Source organism: Phoxinus phoxinus, assembly GCF_949152265.1.
Source record: "Phoxinus phoxinus genome assembly, chromosome: 10".
Taxonomy (NCBI): Eukaryota; Metazoa; Chordata; class Actinopteri; order Cypriniformes; family Leuciscidae; genus Phoxinus; species Phoxinus phoxinus.
The window spans coordinates 26,557,252-26,575,249 of record NC_136885.1 but is presented as its reverse complement, the minus strand read 5'-3'; the positions used below and the strand labels follow the sequence as shown (position 1 = coordinate 26,575,249).

The window sequence follows — 17,998 nt, the reverse complement described above, 5'->3', positions numbered from 1 at the left end:
TGAGTTACACAACAAAGTCATGAGGATGTTTGGAACATAAATATAAAATATGGCATGAGAAACAGGATTACAGTATTTCTTATCTGTGTTTGAGATGTAAAAATATTTGAATAACAGTGAAGTTTAGCATTTGTAAGATTTTTAAAATGTTTTTGAAGTCTGTTTATGCTTACCAAGGCTGCATATTTGATCAAATATACAGTTAAAACTGTTATATTGTGAAATATTATTACAATATATTAACATTTTCAATTTGTATATATTTTATATTCCTGTGATGTCAAAGCTGAATTTTCAGGATCATTACTCCAGTCTTCAGTGTCACATGATCCTTCAGAAATCATGCTAATATGCTGATTTGGTGCTTAAGAAACATTTCTTATTAACAGTATTGACAATATTTTTGTGGAAACTGCTATACATTTTTTTTCAGGATTCTTTTGTAACATTATAAATGTTTTTACTGTCAATCAAATTTTAATCAATTTATTGCATCCTTGAGGAATTAGTTGAGGAATCCTTGAGGAAAGCATTAGTTTCCTTATAAAAAGAAATTCTGACCCTGAACTTTGGAACGGTAGTGTGTGTATATATATATACAACAATTGCTTTTCTCACAATAATGCACTGTAATTCACCTTTGGCTAAGCCCCGCCACCCTTAGTTACTGTTGCTACCTCCGACAACTTCATCCGGGGTCTGGTTTGGTATCAACATGGCTTATGCTGTGACGGCTCTTCCTGCTGAAATTTTATCAAACTTTTATAAAGCAGCAAATAAAGTGTCTGATAGAAGTAGGCAAAAGGGGCTGCAGTATGCGTTCGAAGGCTATATTCAAGACATACCGGTGAAACGCAAGCAACAACAAGCCAAATATAACGGTCACAGTCAAAAAATGATCGAGACCGAGGCTGGGACTAACAATATCAAGCAGCAACACTGTTCATGCAAAGCTGGGTAGGTCTCTTCACTTCTATAATCGTTAATACAAAGCAAACGGACTACGCGAGTATAAAGTTGTATTTATTAGCAGCGTGTGCTAGCGTATCAACAATTAGGGTAGAAAACCGAAATCATAACCTAAACAGCATAAAACTGTCTAACTAGTATAACTTCACAGTAAGGTTAAAAGCAAAAATAGAGCACACAAAAGTGTGCTTGTTGATCCTTGAGGGGTTTCGCTGACTGAGGACGTCCACACAGTTTAATCCAAAGACGACACTTGTCAGTCAGACACTTGTTACAAATGCCCCAGGCACAACGTTTAACCATATTTTTGATAAAACTACGACGGTAATAGCCTGCCGAGACCATAAATATGAGACGCCTGTGTTAAAGTCAATGGAGCGCTGTGAAAAAGTGTCGGACCTCTGTGGGAGCTCGTTCTTGGCTGCGCTGTGTTTGGTCAATCTACATTCTAGGGCGTGGCTTAGCCAAAGGCGAATTGGAGTATTGCAATAATTTGCATCATAACAGATGTACTGTGATGTTTACTGTATCGTGAAGTATTTGATGGCACCAGCCTTAGTTTGCATATCCTCCACTGATTGTATTACAAAAGTCTAAAAAAAACATTGCTCAGCCTCACTATACCTGCTTCTTTGGAGATAACATAATGGCATATATTATGGTGGCACCAGAGAATGTCTAATAAGGGGAGAACTGCCACTCTCAGTAAACTTCCGGCTTCTGAACTGGTTGCAGTTCCACTCTGGTTCCATATGAGGGCGCTCACAGGATGAGTGCAGAATGAAGGTCTATGGAGCTATACCCTCAAAATCCACTTTTCTCAGGATATAATTTTTTGTCTAGTAATTTGAATGTTGTATTCGAAAGGAGATGCAAAGAAATTACACATTGCTGTTAGATTTTTTAGAGTCACTTATTTGCTTTACTCGTTTATTCAACTTTCGACCTATAACCCATGTTGAACTTGCAAAACCTTCAATAAAATTTGAAATTTCTCAACGGCAATCGGGTGAAAGAGACAAATTTAGCCATCTAGCTCCATAGACTCCCATTCATTTTGCACGCGGGCGATCACCCCCAGTTGAACTCTGGTGGAACTACAACCAAATTTCGGTACAATAGGACTTAATAGGGAGTGGCCAGGCTCTCCGTAGATGTGCTCTGGGTGGCACTAAGGTGAATGTGATTTTTTCTTTTTTTTTTTACAGTGGTACCACACATTACCGATGCTATACAGGAATGGGTCATGCGGCAGGCTAAGGTCTCGGTGGACGATGATGGTATTGAACCAGAAGTTTGTGTTATTGAGGTATATCCATCTGTTTTATGCTGTACATTGAGAGGAAATAGTTAAAATTGTTGCTACTAAGGACAGTGCCACAGTTATTAAATGTAAAGGAAAAATCTGAATACATCAAGAATGTTCAATACAAAAGTACATTTTTAAGTCCCCTGTATTGTAATACTACTTAGTTAGCTGGAATGTTTCATATCTACAAGCTTTATGAAAAAAATGTACCACTGTTAAAATTAATAAATACAATTTGACTATAATATACAATTTTAGCATAAATGTATTTACTTTTTTCCACAGCTTGGAGGTACAGTTGGAGATATTGAGAGTATGCCTTTTATTGAAGCTTTTAGACAGTTTCAGTTTAAAGTGAAACGGGAGAACTTTTGTAATATCCATGTCAGTCTGGTTCCTCAGGTAGGAAACAAGCTTACTTTTTATATTTAATACTTTGTCGTAAAAAAGTAGGTTATTTGAGTTTGGGGGGGGGAAAAAAACGTAATTACTGTGCTATATGGATGTATTTTCAGCCCAATTCAACAGGAGAACAGAAGACCAAACCCACACAGAACAGTGTCCGAGAGCTTCGTGGACTTGGCCTGTCACCTGATCTGGTCAGTCTTTACTCTTTATATGTTGTGAAGAGCCAATCTATGTCAAGTCACTCTAGTTCTGAGAAATAATTTTTTTGTTGCAGATTGTTTGTCGTTGCTCAACTCCATTGGACACTGCTGTCAAAGAGAAAATCTCCATGTTTTGCCATGTGGAACCTGAACAGGTGATCTGTGTACATGACGTGTCCTCAATCTACAGAGTACCTTTACTCCTGGAGAATCAGGGCATCGTTGACTACCTCTGCCACAGGCTGGACTTGCCCATTGTGATGAGACCTCGAAAAATGCTCACAAAGTGGAAGGAGATGTCAGACAGGTTTGTACTGTTTGCGTCTGCCAAACAGTCCCAAAAAACTGCAATCTTCTGACAATTCCAAGGTTGTTGCTTTTGTTTTGAGCGACCTGTGTTTTTGCTCCCTAGGTCTGACCGACTCCTGGAGCAAACCTCCATTGCTTTAGTTGGCAAGTACACCAAACTGTCAGATTCTTATGCCTCTGTTATTAAAGCACTGGAGCACTCTGCCCTCGCCATCAACTATAAGCTAGAGGTCAAGGTAAGAAATGACAGCAACTAGTTGCAATATCCTGTGCTGTGACAGTTTTATTCCATTTGAGTGTGTCCTTATGAATTTTAGTTAATTCATGTTAATAATTTGTAGAAAAATATTAACTTTGCTTACATTAAACATCTTACATATATTTGTTTGAGTGTGTAAGTGTTAATATTTGAAAATGGTACTTTATTTCAGTACATAGATTCAGCAGACCTAGAGCCGGCAGCGTTGCAGGAGGAGCCAGTTAAATACCATGAGGCCTGGCAGAAGCTCTGCAGTGCTGAGTGAGTTTGTGTGTTCTCAAAATACACTTGACAAAGCACTAGAAAATGATGCAACTAACAACATATACTACTGTTCCAAAGTCTGAAGTCGGTTTTTAAATGTAAAAATGGTAAATTATGCTCACCAAGGCTGCTTTTATTTGATCAAAAATACAGTAGTCAAGTGAAGTCAAGTCACCTTCATTTATATATAGCACTTTTAACAATATAGATAGTTTCAAAGCAGCTTTACAGTGATAATAGGAAATGAAAGTAACAGAGATTTGTTTTGGCTTTACAGCAGCTCTAGATTCAAGTTATTGTCAAGCTAAAGTTAGTTTTGATTGATTCACTTCTGTTGCAAAGATCATTAGTTATTAACTTAGGGGCCTAACTTTTTTTTTTTTTAACGCAAATCTGTGAAAACGCTGACGGCGTGCACATGCATATTACGTGTTTAGTCTATAGGGATGCACATTTGAATATGTGTGCAGGCGTGTAGGCTTTCTTTACAAATTGACCTCAACAAATTACTTGTCTGGCCTTAAATTCATAATATGGAATTTTGAAATATTACTACAATTTAAAATAATCTACATGTTATGTATTTTAAAATGTAATTTATTCATGTGATGGCAAAGCCATTACTCCAGTCTTCAGTGTCACATTATCCTTCAGAAATCATTCTAAGAAACATTTTTTATTATCAATGTTATCAACAGTTGAGCTGTATTTTATTGATTTAATGCATCATTGCTGAATAAAATTATTAATTTCTTTCAAAAATATTACCTACCTCAAACTGTATAAGTTCCGCTGATGTAATTTCAACTATATGGGCTCCTGGACAATGTCTTGGCTAAATGCTGGTGTAATCTGTGAGAATACACTTGTATGTAATAATCAGACTTTGTTAAGGTTGTTAGTTTGAATATTTATTTATTGAATGAATATTTGACTATTTCATTGTGCTGTTAGTGGGGTTCTTGTTCCTGGAGGCTTTGGTGTGCGAGGCACCGAGGGAAAAATCCAAGCCATTAACTGGGCGAGGAAACAAAAAAAGCCATTTTTAGGTAACAAATTATGTTCAGAAAGCTATCGGTTCAGTGCTAGTGACAAAATATGATATAGTCACAGCAACCCTGTGGTTAAATTTGAAATCAACCCTGTTCTGCAGGTGTTTGTTTGGGCATGCAGCTGGCAGTGTGTGAATTTGCTCGTAATGTACTCGGCTGGGAAGGTAACAACACCCATTCTAGACTTTCTGATATGCCTATTAAAGCAAACATTGCTTATGCTTTTAAGTTAATATGTTTTCATTTTTTATTTTAACTGTTTTTTTCTTAACAGATGCCAATTCTACAGAATTTGATCCTGAAACAAAACATCCAGTGGTAGGTGTTGTTTTGGTAAAACAAATGAGAATTTCTGCATATTGATTACTTTTTTTGCGTGGTGTGTTGAGATCTTTTTTTTTTTAACCCAGGTGATTGAAATGCCTGAGCACAATCCTGGGGAAATGGGAGGAACCATGCGGTTAGGAAAAAGGCGTACCTTATTCAAAAACACCTCCAGCGTTCTCCGTAAGTTGCGATCTTTTGTGCCTTTGTAAAATGTGAAGGTCACATTTCACAAAAATTTTAACTGTTTACTGTTTTGCTACTGTTTTAAATAGGCATGTTTACGTTATTTTTTTTTATTTTGTTGTAGGAAAGCTGTACGGAGATGCTGAATATGTGGACGAAAGGCATCGGCATCGCTTTGAGGTTCACAATAGTAATAATTGCAAAAATGATTAATCATTAATTCCATTTGCTCAATCAGTTCCTTTTGCATTTTTCCAGGTGAATCCAGAACTGAAGCACCACTTTGAGGATAGAGGCTTTCGGTTTGTGGGTCAGGACCTGGAGGGGGAGCGGATGGAGATCATTGAACTTGAAGGTCAGTGCATGTCCAGTATCTGAACCTGTGTATGGAAAAGTTGTCAGTCAGTATTTGCTTCAGCTCGTTTCTTCTCTCACAACAGATCAAACTTATTTTGTCGGAGTGCAGTACCACCCAGAATTCACTTCTCGGCCCATTAAACCTTCGCCTCCTTATTTTGGCCTTTTACTGGCAGCATCTGGGAAACTACAGAACTACCTACAGAAAGGATGCCGGCTCTCACCACGGTTTGTTGCCTAGTAAATTCTCTCATAACAGCTTAACTATTTAAAGTAGAGACAACTAGCTTATAGATTTGTCTCATTATCTTGTTTTTTCTTTTCTCTCTCTCTCTCAGAGACACGTACAGTGACCGAAGTGGCAGTAGTTCACCAGACTCGGAGATCTCTGAAATCAAATTTCCATCACTCTCTTAAAGGGGGAATATCCACATAATCGTAAAAAACATATTTATGATATGAAATGATGAACTTGAATAAATGAATAAAAAAGGCTTATGTGTCATTTTTAAGTGGTCTGTGTGTACAGTGATATACTTGCAGTGAAATCATATGGGGCAAGACCAGAAGAATAGTACACAGCTTTAAAAGCATATTCATAAGAATAATACATGAATCTACCTAAAACGGTAATCCCACATCTGGAATTCTTTTTGGTAATTTACAAATCCAAAAAATCAAAGTACTGTAAATGCAAATTCAATTTGATATATATTTATATTTATTTATATTATTACTATTACAAACATGTACTTTGGAAGAAACGTCTATTTGTACTCGGAGGAAGGGCTTTTTATTTTCTAACTGTGCTTTTATTTTGTAAAACTCCATTCCCTCAGATGATCTCGCGATATTTCGGCTGAGCTCCGTTCTCCAGGCGCCTGTAGAAGGAACAACATCAAATTACATGGGCTTCTGAATAATTCCAATTTATAAATGTCGAAGATGGGAAGATAATACAAAATTATTTGGATCAGGTATCACACTAATTTACCATCTAACAGGATTACATGAAACCAAAGGAAAGCATCACGAGACATGGATTGGCACCAATGTTTACTCGCTAGCTGCTAATATGTTGAGCTGAAGATGATCGGTGTTCGGTGATGAATAACAGCAACCACGAAGACATTCGGATGAAAAACAAGATTTATTTGTTAATTTGTACTGCTAAAACTATTTTTATCACCATTACATCCCCGTTTGTCCAAATAGTTTAAATTAATCATCTCAGAAGACATCAGCAAAGCTAAAAAGCTAAAGTCGTTAGCCTGCAGAGCGAATGACAGTTCTGTGATGTTTTTCCTAGTGTGCACTGAGTAGCTTTAAAAGTTCTTGGTTTTGTTAGTGAACCTAAAATAACATTTAAGATCGTTTATCTATGGGATGCATTGACTCAACTCAATATAATCTCTCTTAAAACCTTCTTTTTATTTTTTTGCAGCTGAATAGACCTCACGCTGGCTTTGAAGAGGCTCGTGACAGATATCTCTTGACTATAATAGTATGACCCAGTACCCTCCACAGACTAGTCGCTCTAACTTCTACGCTGTTGTGAAAGCAGAAGCCTCTTCAACGCCTCCCCTCTCCACCAACATGGCCAACAGCACCGTCGTCCCCGGCAAAGTTCCAGGCACCCCTGGACCCGCAGGAAGACTGAGTCCTGAAGGCACTCAGGTGAGACATTAGAGCAGTTCAAATGTGTTAGATTCTTACCCCATTTGTATTCCTCATAACATTCATTATGTAATATATTCCCTACAGGTGCTCAGCAAGAAGAAGCTGCAGGACCTTGTGCGTGAAATTGACCCTAATGAGCAGCTCGATGAGGATGTGGAGGAGGTACTTAATATGACTATTATTAATATGACTATGAGTATTATTAGTGATATTTTCATAATTGATAAGTCTGTGGGTTGCCTGAACAACTACTCGGTTATGAGGAAACGTTTTATAATAGTTAATTGTTGCATTCGAGATAAGTGTCCCTTTATATCCACTAAAAAGTCATAAACATCACAAAAAGTCTGTATAAACTAGTCAGTTCTGTTCCCTACTGTCCTTTTTCCATTTTTTTTTCAGCTCAGTGCTTAGAATTATTTTATATTAGCATTATAATCCTTTTATTTAGCAAGGGTGCATTACATTGAACACAAAATAACAGTAAATACATTTACAAATGTTACAAAATAAATGCTGTTCTTTTGAACTTTGTATTCATCAAAAAAATGTATTCTGATTTCCACAAAAATAATAAGCAGCACAACTGCTTTCAACATTGATAATAAGAAATGTTTCTTGAATAGCAAATCAGCATATTATAATGATTTCTTAAGGATCATGTGACACTGAAGACTGTAGTAATGATGCTGAAAATTCTGCTTTGTTTCACATAAATAAATTACATTTTAAGATATATTAAAATAGACAACAGTTATTTCAAATTGTAATAATATTTAACACTATTGCTGTTTTTTTTACAGTATTTTTGATCCCAAAAATAGAAACTTAGTGAGCATAAGAGAGAGAAAAAATCTTACCAACCCCTGAACTTTTGAATGGTAGTATGTATGTATAAATATATTCTTATGGGTAAATATATATATATATGTGTGTGTGTGTGTGTGTGTGTGTTGGTGCTTTGCTGACAGACAGTAAAATGACTTGCTGTGACTGTCACTACACTGCTGTCTGTTGACCTGAGTCATTTCCCATCCCCTTCAGATGCTCTTGCAGATTGCTGATGATTTCATTGAGAGCGTGGTGACTGCTGCATGTCAACTTGCACGACACAGGAAGTCAAATACTCTTGAAGTGAAAGATGTCCAGCTACACCTTGGTGAGGGTCTTGAATATTCAGTTCCCCAGTGGTTTAAGTGCCTTTTTAAAAATTAATTTGAATAAATACATTTATTTTAATGCATCAGTTTACAATAAACGTAAAGTTTTTCATGAATTTTCTTACCATAATAGTCATTTTAATAGAAAATAAAGGTACAACATACATTATGGATCCTATAAGTTGTTAAATCAATGGCAATTGCAGATTGTTTGAATGACTATCTAAGGAATTGCATTAATATAGTCCATAATCCTGTTTTGAATTACAGAACGACAGTGGAACATGTGGATTCCTGGTTTTGGCTCAGATGAGATCCGACCGTATAAGAAAGCATGCACCACAGAAGCCCACAAACAGGTGAGAGCCATACACTTAAACTGATCCCTCTAGATGATTTTGAAAAACAAATGACTTGCATACCTAAATATCTATTTCTGTTCTTTCAGAGAATGGCATTGATCCGCAAAACAACCAAAAAGTAGCAAGATCGGAAGTACCAACAAACACTTTTTTCCCCCCTGGAAGTTTTAGAAGTGGATAGGGTTTGAACCTATACATGTTATGTTAATCAAAGAGGAAGAATGCGTTGTACTATTTGCAGTACACTTCTTTTGACATTACCCATTCAAAAGGTGTGCAGGAATTTATGTCATTTGTCTGTACAGTTCACTTTGTGTTAAATCACCATGTGAACATTTTGTTTGAGCACCTTGGTGCTATACTGGGGTTTTATTATATGATAGAATCTCACAGAGCTCTGTAAAAAAAAACATCAGATTTTTTTTTTTATTGTTTCACCCACAAACCACATTTTTATCCATATTACATGTTTAGTTGACCCATCATGCAGTCGCACAACTTCTGCTCAGCTGGCATTAGTAGCTATGCACAATTACAATCACCATGTGTCTGATTTGTTTATAATGTTCGGTGTTATAGAACTCGTCACTTAAGTAATATTAAGTACTATAGAGAAATCCTCAGTGTGTGACTTTCTAAAGGTAAACAGTCATTTTTACCAGAGAAATAAATACCACTTCCCCATGTAATTAATTGCATTCGATCTAGTGACATAATGCAGATGTTAATTGTTAGAGGGGGTTATATATGTGACGTGTGGGAAATGGTGCATAAACCACACCTGCTGTGGGCAGATTTAAAAAAAGAATTTGTGGAGTTAAACTTGAGTATAAACTGAATTGTTTTTTTTTGGCCGTGTATCACAGTGTTTTACAGTCTCCTGTTTTTCATGAATAAAAAACTTAATTGTGATTTATTCACACTGAACTCACTCGCATTGTTGTTGGACTGACGTCATATCAGAAGTAATAACCAAGACAAACTGTTTCAGCAATGTGTCTAGACAGTGTGTCAACTGTATATCTAAAATCTCCCTTTATCTATGAAAGTCAAATATGAGTGAATCATTTACAAATCTACAGGATTAGCTCTTAAAACCCTTTGGAATGTCATGTTTATGGATTCTATGATTTTCAGGCAACCCTTTCTGTATCAACTAAAACAAATCCATGTTTATGGAATTATGTGGTCATGTGCTAAAGTAATGTGGAAATATAAAAAGATTTTTTTCAACTGATGGAGTTACACTGATGCTACACTAAAAACAAGTTTATCCTAAGTAAAGTCAAGAAATATGAACAAACATTTGGAAATCAAATGTACACATGTATGTACATGACGTTAAGTGTTTCAGTGTGGTTTACAAATGCTGAAATATTGTAGAAAAGCATATATTATCCATGCCATGAGTAAAGATCTGTCTGATCAAATTTAATACCTACAATCTTACATCTCAAAGTCCTAGAGATTAGTTGTAGGTCTATTTGGCAATGTCAGACTGATCCATCCTATGAACTGTACTCAAAGGTTACTATATATTTGAAGTTAACAAGCACAGCTCTTGTTTTTCTGAGCAGTTTCATTGTTTTGCATCTTCTGGGACATTTGGGCTGTAGGACCTGAGCTCTTGACTCCATCCCACCCCTCACGCAACTGGATCTCACCGCTTTTCAAGCCCTGGTAAACCCTCCTGGTCAAGAGATCAATGGCCTCTTTCACGTTGTGACCCGTTTTGGCCGAGGCCTCGATGTACGGCGCTCCCAATTGGCTTGCGAGCTTTTCTGCCTCGGTTCGGTTCACAGCTCGCTCTCCGGCCTTGTCCCGGTCGCTCTTGTGTCCCACCAACACGAAGAGCACTGTGTAGGGCTGCACACGTTCTGACACCTCCGCGTGCCACTGCTGCACATTTTCGAAAGATTTGCGGTTGCCCAGATCGAATACCAGAAGACCTCCCACTGAGTTCCGGTAGTAGGAGCGAGTCACAGACCTGCAAATGTACCATAGTTGAAGGATTATTTTCCAGACCTTTGTACAATGATAATCAATCATGTATTTATACATTACATTAATTCTGGCTCCATTCCGGCCTCTTTTTTTACCAGCCAATCAATTCCCAATCGATAAAATCCAACATTTTGTTCTCATTGGATATTCTGTATCATTCCAAAGGCCTTTTCAAGGAAAGTCAGTTCACTCTACAGCCATTTTTGCAATGCCTCCAGGGCTGCTATGTCGGGCATGCAAGACCAACTCCTATCTGCTTGAATGGGGAAATACTTAAATCTCAAAAACTACTTGCCAAGTTAACATTTAAATAACGTAAAATCTGTCATGAACTGCCCCATAAACGTTGTTTCTTATCCTCAAATAGCATTAAAAGAGCATTGGTCCCTCCAATGTTTATGGAAAATACTCATCTCGGGACACTGACTGTTTCTTTGAGAACTGGAGCTTCAATTGGCAACTGGCCAATTGGTAAACTAGATTATAGTAATATTATGAGTGAACCATCTTGGTATAGAATCTTTGATCAATAAAATTAGTTTATATGTCAAATCATGTTGACTTTCAGGGGGTTAAACCCCCTTACAAGCCAATTCAGAGGTGGCTCTCACCTTTTCAGGTCATCCGTGTCGTTTTTGCAGTGACAAAATGTCTTGATACCTCAAAGCTGTATTTATTGTTAAATAAGTGCCTCCCCCTCATCACAAGGCTCGCCACCCATGAGGCATTGGAATGACATGAGGGTGAGTAGTTTCCTTTTTGGGTGATCTATCACTTTAAAGTAATTTATGCATACCAGTGAACAGGCCCAACTCCAGCTCAAAGATGCTAGATGGGCTATGAGCCTTTTCAGCTGGGCCAAACTGTTGCATGGGTGGGTCAGTTAAGTGGGCCAACCCCACACTGTAGAGCCGCGCTTGGCAGTGAGTCCATTTATAGTGTAGACTGACAACATACTTCCTGGAAGTATCATGAGAATACTTGCTGCCGTGATGAGTAATATGTTTCACAATTCTGTTTTACAGAAGCAAGGCAACTGTTTTTAGACACTGAACATCTGGCTAAACGTACAGAAGATACTTTGAGGGGAAAACAGTCCTTCTTCTATCTCCATTTGGACAACTGTGGATTGTTCACCTTAAAAGGGATACTCCACCCAAAAATTAAAATTCTCTCTTATCATTTACTCACCTTCATGCAGTCCCAGATGTATATGACTTTCTTCTGTAGAACACAAACTTTTTTTGACAAAATACTCCATCTCTGTGAGTCTCAGGGATGGCCAACCCTGCTCCCAGAAGGTAACTGACCTGTAAAATTAGCTCAACCCCCAATTAAAACACGCCTGAACCAGCTAATCAAGGTCTTACTAGGCACACTACCAACTTCCAGGTAGGTGTGTTGAGGCAAGTTGGAGCTAAACTCTGCAGGACAGTGGCCCTCCAGGAGTAGAATTGGACACCCCTGATATAATGCAAGCTGACATTGGCTGAATGTTTTCTGAAGTGAAATGTTTGTGTGTGAAAATAATGTTTAATACAATTCTAACTACCATGGCTAGCTGTCATATACGTGTTTGCTTGACGTTAGTCTCGTTTAGCCAGACTTTCAGACTGACGGCAGAAGGTCTGGTCTCTATCGCAGCTTTTCTTGGCCAAGGATGCCCAAGAGGACCTTTCACTGGCAACCAATCACAGTTCGTTTTGTTCTGCATGTTTAGGGGCGTGAAAATATAATGTCGATATCCCTGCAATAACAGACCGGTGTGCATCTATAAATGATTAATTCAAGAACGTTGACAATGGAGCCGCAAACTTTACAAACTTTTGAAAATCCAGCGTTTAGTTGATCCTGATGAGAGCTCATTGTCACAGTTGTAAACACGACGGCGTTCATCTTCCACAAGAGGTTTTGGCATTTGTTTCCAGGCGGACCGTTAAAGAACGCGACACACGTGTCTCCAGAACATCCTGTAGAATTCAACCTATCAGATCACGACTTCGAAACTCCTGAGGTGTTTCCAGAAAAGTGTGCCATATGCATCAAACATTCAGCCAATGGTCCGTGGGCATAACGTCTGGGGCTGAGACTAGCTTGAAGTAAACGTGGAATTACAGAGGGTGCACCAGTGAACAAACATATAAAATATAAACCATATGAAGCGATGGTTTATATTTTAAAAATATTAAAATATCAGTATTTTTCTCATTCAAACCTATTGGTTTTCCTGAGAAGACATCCGTTCCTCATCTGGGCTTGTATGGATTACCATCGTGTTTGTTCTGTGTGGTTTTTGAAGTGTCAAATTTTGGGTTACTATCCACTTGCATTATATAGACTCACAGAGATGGATACATTTTCCAAAAATCTCCATTTGTGTAACTCAGAATAATCTGGGATGGAGTCAATGATGAGAGAATTTTCATTTTTGGGTGGAGTATGCCTTTAAGTATAGGATTAGGAGAATGTAGTTCATTCAATTAATGGTGGAACTTTCAAAAGCTTGAATGTTTGGACTTACCTAAACCTCTCCTGACCGGCTGTATCCCAGAACTGCAGTTTGACCCTCACTCCAGGTTCGACCTCTAGGAAGTGTACATAGAAGTCTACTCCGATAGTCTGGTTGATGCACTCCAGAAACAGGTCTTCTGTGTATCGCTTCAAAATGGATGACTTGCCCACCGTGGAGTCTCCTAGCATGATGAGTCGAAACTGGTACTGCCACAACGTGAGATCCATGACTTACCGAGAGCTAAAACCAACGTGATAAAGGAAATGGCTAGAGTTCACTAAAAACTGTCACTACATCAAGATCCTTTTTGACCAGAGAACCCCTTACCTTAGAGTACTTGAAGTTCTCATGTTAAATATAGGTAGAAATAAACCCATAGTTCCTTAAGTTCCCCTGTGTTTTTCTTCAAAGAGCAGCATCTGTGTGAACTTTTTAGGGTTGGGAGTGTCTACTTGATCTGTTTCTTTAATCTTTGCCTGTTCATACTTGTTAGTGGGCAGGATTTATGTGAGGGGCGGAGTTTATAAATACCAGCAGTAAGTTTGGAATTTCTCATAGACCAGAGGGAATGAGCATGCAGTATCATATCAAGACAAGCCCAGCATTTCCTGTTGAGGCCAGCTAGTGGCATGCATCACATAAAAGCACATGTAATGAGCAAAAACATTTCAGCTAAGACTTCCTCAATAAGCCAACCACGAGAATGGAAGACTTCCAATGTCATGAGGAAATCAAGCCCACAATATTCCTCACCAGTATGCAGTACAGGTTAGTTTCCATTATTATGAGGGTTTCCAAACAGGAGGTGAACAACGATGGAACTGATTAGGACACAGACGATTTAGGCTGGCGTGGGCTATAAATAGTTTTACACTGTTTTCTGTTGCTGTAGTTTAGTGGACTGGGTTATAACTCAAATGAGGCTTTAATTGTAGAACTATTAACAGTGTGTAACTGCTATCAGTTTTAAGCACAAAAAGCCACCGATAGCCCTATACGTGCACTTAAGAAACTTGGCATGAAAGTAGTTTATACCAGGTCAGCAAGGGCGGGGATCCAGTGAAGCGAGAAAGCATACGTTTAAATAGCACTAGTAATTTAGTCTAATAATTTGAAAGTAGACCTACTAAAATGGCTATTAAAACGTGACAGTTTTAGTCCCGAGTCACGACGACTCATACTGCTGGAATTACGGTAAGTCTCATATTTTTAAGTTATTAATTTGTGTAGCGTAGCTTGTAATCACTGATCTATATAGAGATAAGTGCTTGTAATGCATTTTTCTTCATGGCCGCTAGGAGACGCTCTTTCTCTAGGACAATGACACTCAAAACTATCATCCCTAAAAGGAAGTTCAAGCTTTACTGGGGGGCTCATGTCGGCAGGTTTGTTTGCTCTGATCTTGATGGGAAATCAGTGAACATTTATTCAAACTTAGTAAAAGCTAAGTACTACTACATTCATCATAAAAGCAAAATCAAAAGTATTCAACGTGACTATATATATATATATATATATATATATATATATATATATATATATATATATATATATATATATATATATATATATATATTAAAAAAGTAATAAATAATAAACATGCATAAGCAAGTATGCTAAATAACCACAAAGCACTTGAATGAAATTAACCTGTTCAATTACTAAGTATAAACATGTAATGCGTTAAAAGATAAATAAATCATGAAAAGATAAAAAATGAAACATTTAAAAAACAGTAGATATCAGTTGTAGAACAATCAGAAATCAGTCACTAGCACTTGAAATTAAATATTGAATATGTAATTAAATATTTGTGATTTTTAGTGGTTTATGTCTTGCATTTTTTATTTTGTCACAATACATGATTACATTTGTATGGCCATAAAATGGAAAACATGCAGTTTCATGTTGACTTCATTTGTGGTTTTCCGCTGGCTTATTTTTATGGATCTTGCCCCATCTCTCATGCAAGCGCACCTCTCCACTCAGATAACCCTGATAAATGCGCCGGGTCAACAGTTCAAAAGCTTCTGCCACATTGTGACCGGTTTTGGCCGAGGCTTCGATGTACGGCGCTCCCAATTCACTTGCAAACTCTTCCACCTCGTATTGATTCACCTCCTGCTCTTTTCTGTCACACTTGTGTCCCACAAGCACGAAGAGCACAGTGTCCGGCTGCACAGTATTAGACACATCTGTGTGCCGCTGCTTAATGTAGTCGAAAGACTCCCGATTACCCAGGTCAAACACCAGCAGGCATCCGTCCGATTGAGGGATGGAAGAGCAGATAACACACCTGAAAACATGACAGCTCATGAAGTCAAACACACCCTGCATAATGTTAGGTACCTTTGAGAAGTAGGCCTATGCATACATATTTAGGCCTAAATTTAAGATTTATGTAGGCCTTTGAATTGCATAATCCATTTGGATTACACCGTTTGAACATAAAAAAAACGATTAAACTTAACTGATGCGTATTTGTATTTGCACTCAAAAAATCATGCCATCATTTGTTAATAACTATTTGCATCTATTTGACTTTTAAATAATAATATTTTCAAAATGCATTTACTCAAAATACTTAGAATCAGCATAAATCTGTTCATTGTGAAAACCAAATAGATGGAAATGTAACGCATAAATCTTAAATGTAGGCCTAAATATTTTTTGAGTGAACTGAAACAGGTGAAAAATTCAACATTTTAAAGCAAGGTACAAAACTTATTCAATATGACTCCTTCAGTAAGTTTCCTCACACACACCTATTGTAAAACGCACATTATGAACAACAAAAATTAACCTTTTGTGTTAAAGAAGAAAGAAAACTATACTGGTTTAGAAGTGCATGAGCATGAGTAAATAATAAAAATCATAATTGATAATCATATACAATTTAACTATTGTTTTACAGCATGAGGTTTACATGCAACCCAATCTTTGCAATTGTGTTGCAGCAAGATGTTTTCAATACCTTTCTTTTCTTTAAAATATGAAAACAGTCCATTTACATTAGCAACCCTCCCACCTCAATATCTCTTTTATATCAAAGGGAAAATTCATACTTTATTTTGATGGTCCCTTTTAAACATTCTGTTGACTATAAGTAACTTTGCAACTACATGTCAACTTATTCTAACCTTAACCCTACTAGTCTACTAATACTCTACTTATACTCTGAGAGTTAGTAGACATGTAGGTGCAACGTTACTTATAGTCAACAGAATGTGTTAAAGGGACCATCAAAATAAAGTGAAACCAAATTTAGTAATTTCAAGTCATATTGCTTTGCAGAGCTTTGAGAATGCACCTCAAAGGTGCAGATGTTGTGTATTCTCACTGCTTACCAAAACGATTCATGACCGGCTGTATCGAAAATCTGTAGATTCACTCTCACCCCAGGCTCCACTTCTAGGATGTGATTGCAGAAGTCCACTCCAATAGTACAACACATTCTCTCGGGATACCGGCCCTTTGTGTAGCGCCTCAGCATACACGACTTTCCCACATTATTGTAACCTATCATGATCATTTTAAAACGGTACCGACAGTCAGTGAGATTCATGACTGCTGATCGACTTCCACTTTTTGACAGAGGAAGGGTGTTATTGCTAGTATGTCTTACAGAGTCATATGATGACAGGCTGAGTTTATTTGAGAATAGGAAGTTCAGTCAAAACCTCTGAAGACAGCTGGCAGAATTTCAGTGTCATGATCAAATCTCTTTGAGCATTTTACTGGAATGAAATGAATATATTCATAAGTCTCTTATGCTCACCAAGACTGCATTTATTTTATTTAAAACTTTACTACACTTTAATGTTGTATATTTTTTCTTGTATTGAACTGACTACTCAATAAAAAACTATTGTTCACACAAAAAAGAATGCATGGCTTCTTTTGAATGGCCATCAATTCAGTTTATTGTTGGCTTTATGAGGCACAACATTGTTTTTTTTCCCCCAGCTGGCTCATCCTTGGTCTTGTTGTCAGCTGATTTATTGTCATGGATCTTGCAGCTCTCATGCAAGCGCACCTCTCCACTCAGATAACCCTGATAAATGCGCCGGGTCAACAGTTCAAAAGCTTCTGCCACATTGTGACCGGTTTTGGCCGAGGCTTCGATGTACGGCGCTCCCAATTCACTTGCAAACTCTTCCACTTCGTATTGATTCACCTCCTGCTCTTTTCTGTCACACTTGTGTCCCACAAGCACGAAGAGCACAGTGTACGGATGCACAGTATTAGACACATCTGTGTGCCGCTGCTTAATGTAGTCGAAAGACTCCCGATTACCCAGGTCAAACACCAGCAGGCATCCGGCTGAGCAAGGAAAGTAGCGTTTGATACTACTCCTGGAAACAGAGTTCATGACGTTAAACGACATTGTGAATTAAGTGCTTTAAAGTTATTTTTTGATAGTTCCTAAATAACTATTCCTAAACATCCTCTTTGTGATAATGCAACTGGATTTCAGAGAAGGGTGGAAGACCAGAATTTAGTTGATCTACAAATCCAAGTGGACACTTTATTAGAGTTTTAGCTATGATAATCCTTGAAATGTTTTTGGGAGTAAGCCACACCTTTACTTCCTTTAATAAATACAGTTTATACATTCTAACACCTGAATGTTTAATATAACC

General features: G+C 37.6%; 5 protein-coding genes across 5 annotated transcripts in view; 2 read left to right on the top strand and 3 right to left on the bottom strand.

Moving 5' to 3' along the window:
- ctps1b (CTP synthase 1b) overlaps positions 1–6,155 on the top strand; it is a 35,623-nt gene extending 29,468 nt beyond the window's left edge. Inside the window, 14 exon segments of the mRNA XM_079625174.1 lie at positions 2,178–2,278; positions 2,564–2,680; positions 2,794–2,877; positions 2,961–3,193; positions 3,299–3,431; positions 3,627–3,715; positions 4,673–4,767; positions 4,872–4,934; positions 5,045–5,088; positions 5,181–5,277; positions 5,405–5,460; positions 5,539–5,635; positions 5,721–5,865; positions 5,976–6,155. Coding sequence (XP_079481300.1) covers positions 2,178–2,278; positions 2,564–2,680; positions 2,794–2,877; positions 2,961–3,193; positions 3,299–3,431; positions 3,627–3,715; positions 4,673–4,767; positions 4,872–4,934; positions 5,045–5,088; positions 5,181–5,277; positions 5,405–5,460; positions 5,539–5,635; positions 5,721–5,865; positions 5,976–6,054 — 1,433 coding nt within the window. The 3' untranslated portion in view covers positions 6,055–6,155.
- Positions 6,156–6,466: 311 nt separating this feature from the next.
- Positions 6,467–10,072, top strand: taf12 (TAF12 RNA polymerase II, TATA box binding protein (TBP)-associated factor). The gene is made up of 6 exons (XM_079625176.1): positions 6,467–6,614; positions 7,082–7,314; positions 7,402–7,479; positions 8,362–8,476; positions 8,748–8,836; positions 8,926–10,072. Exons 2-6 carry the CDS (start codon positions 7,144–7,146, stop codon positions 8,959–8,961), a joined length of 489 nt encoding a protein of 162 aa, XP_079481302.1. The 5' UTR covers positions 6,467–6,614; positions 7,082–7,143; the 3' UTR covers positions 8,962–10,072.
- rab42b (RAB42, member RAS oncogene family) lies at positions 9,679–13,916 on the bottom strand. The gene is made up of 3 exons (XM_079625175.1): positions 13,683–13,916; positions 13,365–13,595; positions 9,679–10,826 (listed from the first exon to the last, which is right to left on the bottom strand). Exons 2-3 carry the CDS (start codon positions 13,580–13,582, stop codon positions 10,385–10,387), a joined length of 660 nt encoding a protein of 219 aa, XP_079481301.1. The 5' UTR covers positions 13,583–13,595; positions 13,683–13,916; the 3' UTR covers positions 9,679–10,384.
- A 1,266-nt stretch (positions 13,917–15,182) lies between these two features.
- On the bottom strand, positions 15,183–17,060 carry LOC307005869 (ras-related protein Rab-39A-like). Its single transcript, XM_079626372.1, has 2 exons — positions 16,703–17,060; positions 15,183–15,651 (listed from the first exon to the last, which is right to left on the bottom strand). Exons 1-2 carry the CDS (start codon positions 16,918–16,920, stop codon positions 15,270–15,272), a joined length of 600 nt encoding a protein of 199 aa, XP_079482498.1. The 5' UTR covers positions 16,921–17,060; the 3' UTR covers positions 15,183–15,269.
- A 211-nt stretch (positions 17,061–17,271) lies between these two features.
- Positions 17,272–17,998, bottom strand: LOC307006121 (ras-related protein Rab-39A-like; the record flags this gene model as incomplete). The annotated part of the gene is made up of 1 exon (XM_079626766.1): positions 17,272–17,998. Exon 1 carries the CDS (start codon positions 17,740–17,742, stop codon positions 17,272–17,274), a length of 471 nt encoding a protein of 156 aa, XP_079482892.1. The 5' UTR covers positions 17,743–17,998.

Coding starts and splice junctions, on each gene's coding strand:
- rab42b (XM_079625175.1), bottom strand. CDS start 13,582: ATGGATCTCACGTTGTGGCAGTACCAGTTTCGACTCATCATGCTAGGA. Junction 10,827..13,364: donor GCCGGTCAGGAGAGGTTTAG/GTAAGTCCAAAC, acceptor GTACATTTGCAG/GTCTGTGACTCGCTCCTACT.
- LOC307005869 (XM_079626372.1), bottom strand. CDS start 16,920: ATGAATCTCACTGACTGTCGGTACCGTTTTAAAATGATCATGATAGGT. Junction 15,652..16,702: donor GCCGGTCATGAATCGTTTTG/GTAAGCAGTGAG, acceptor TCATGTTTTCAG/GTGTGTTATCTGCTCTTCCA.
- taf12 (XM_079625176.1), top strand. CDS start 7,144: ATGACCCAGTACCCTCCACAGACTAGTCGCTCTAACTTCTACGCTGTT. Junction 7,315..7,401: donor TGAGTCCTGAAGGCACTCAG/GTGAGACATTAG, acceptor TATTCCCTACAG/GTGCTCAGCAAGAAGAAGCT. Junction 7,480..8,361: donor TCGATGAGGATGTGGAGGAG/GTACTTAATATG, acceptor CATCCCCTTCAG/ATGCTCTTGCAGATTGCTGA.